We start from the raw sequence: 1,453 nt of genomic DNA, 5'->3' as shown, positions 1-1,453 counted from the left end.
GCTGAATGGCACATGCGCATTACAGACAATTGGGAATCTATACCTTTCTCTCTCGCACAGATGTTGGCTTCACGTTCAGCACTTTATTCTCCTTCCAGTAATATATGTTCTAAGATTTAACTCTATTTAGATGCATAGATCTATCTCTTTTCATAAATCGATAGATTAAATGTTTTTCTCTTCTGAAAGAAGCTAATTTCAAGATACTCTCAAATCATTGCAAACATTGAGTCAAGCAAACTCGACATATTACATAACATAAAAATATACTCGCACGTATAACTACCAAAACTATTCTATAATCTGTCCAAAACTTTTTAAATTGTGTTATATTTCGAATCACGTACTCTTCAAAATATTCGAATAGAATATTTGAAAATATCGAAAGAAAAGCAATCGACAGCCGCTCCGAATTCATTGTCAAACGAATTGTAAGAATAAACGTTCCACGCGACGAAATGATTTTCGTTGATTTTCAGCATCGAGAAACAACTTAATTTCATCGTTTGTAATCGCACCAAACATTTATTCATTCATAGAATTAAATACGACCGAGTAGACGAACGTGACTTTAGGTCGCCATATTGGCAAGTGGAACCCACATCAATCGACCGCCGATTATATAATCAATGAACAATTTTCGTTCGAATAATCTGTATGAAATTTAGAATGTGTCGGTTGTCATGAATTGGAGTTGTTAAGAATTCTGAATTATGCGATTTCTCGTGGAATATTGTCATTCGAACGAGGAATGGAGCCAATCAGCAAAATACGTCAAACAGTATCATGTCAGTACAATCGCCGATTACCTCCGATATTAATTTACAAAATATGTACTCACTGTTAATAGCGAGGACGCTCGACACTTTCGTCAATTCATTTTGCAGGAGTGAAGGTTTAGCAACTCTCAAGGCGCCAGCGGCTGCCTTCGATACAGCACTCAGGATCATAGTCGGTCTATTAAGAGAAGACTGCTGAAGTGCTGAAACGTGTGTTCAATGGCCAGTGCTAGTCCCTCGTCTAAAGTAGAAACTGCGCGCGCATGCGAAGCCAGTGGTACCACAGTGGCGCAGCATAACTAGAGCCCTAGATTATCAGAGAAGCGCGAGTAGCGCGACTTTGTTCTCCGTTCCCTTAAGGCGTAATCACACTACAGGTTGCGGGCTCTGATGCCGGATGCGGTTGAGTGTTGGAAATCAACCAATCAGAGCGAACCAGTTCGTCGGTTGGGTTACAGGTTATGATTTAGACACGAGTCTATTTTTTAACCTTGCGGTTACAACCGTACCCAATATATTATTTATATTCTCGACAGGTTACGTAGTGTACGTAGTAGGTGTGTACGTAGCTGTGATTATTTGCAATGCCTCCCAAAATGAATATATGGTCTAATGAGGCCGAGCAATTATTAATAGACTTAGTAGAAACAAAAAGAATATTGTGGGACATTACA

The 1,453-nt window shown here is 39.2% G+C and overlaps 1 protein-coding gene across 1 annotated transcript in view; it reads right to left on the bottom strand.

The window, feature by feature from the left end:
- LOC105458040 (ATP synthase subunit beta, mitochondrial-like) overlaps nucleotides 1–1,037 on the bottom strand; it is a 5,650-nt gene extending 4,613 nt beyond the window's left edge. The window contains exon 1 of the mRNA XM_011703070.1: nucleotides 774–1,037. Coding sequence (XP_011701372.1) covers nucleotides 774–950 — 177 coding nt within the window. The 5' untranslated portion in view covers nucleotides 951–1,037. The remainder of the gene's footprint in view (nucleotides 1–773) is intronic.
- Nucleotides 1,038–1,453: the final 416 nt, after the last annotated feature.

This window comes from Wasmannia auropunctata, unplaced genomic scaffold, assembly GCF_000956235.1.
Source record: "Wasmannia auropunctata unplaced genomic scaffold, wasmannia.A_1.0 LD334730.1, whole genome shotgun sequence".
Classification (NCBI taxonomy): domain Eukaryota; kingdom Metazoa; phylum Arthropoda; class Insecta; order Hymenoptera; family Formicidae; genus Wasmannia; species Wasmannia auropunctata.
This window is presented reverse-complemented; position numbering and strand designations above follow the sequence as displayed.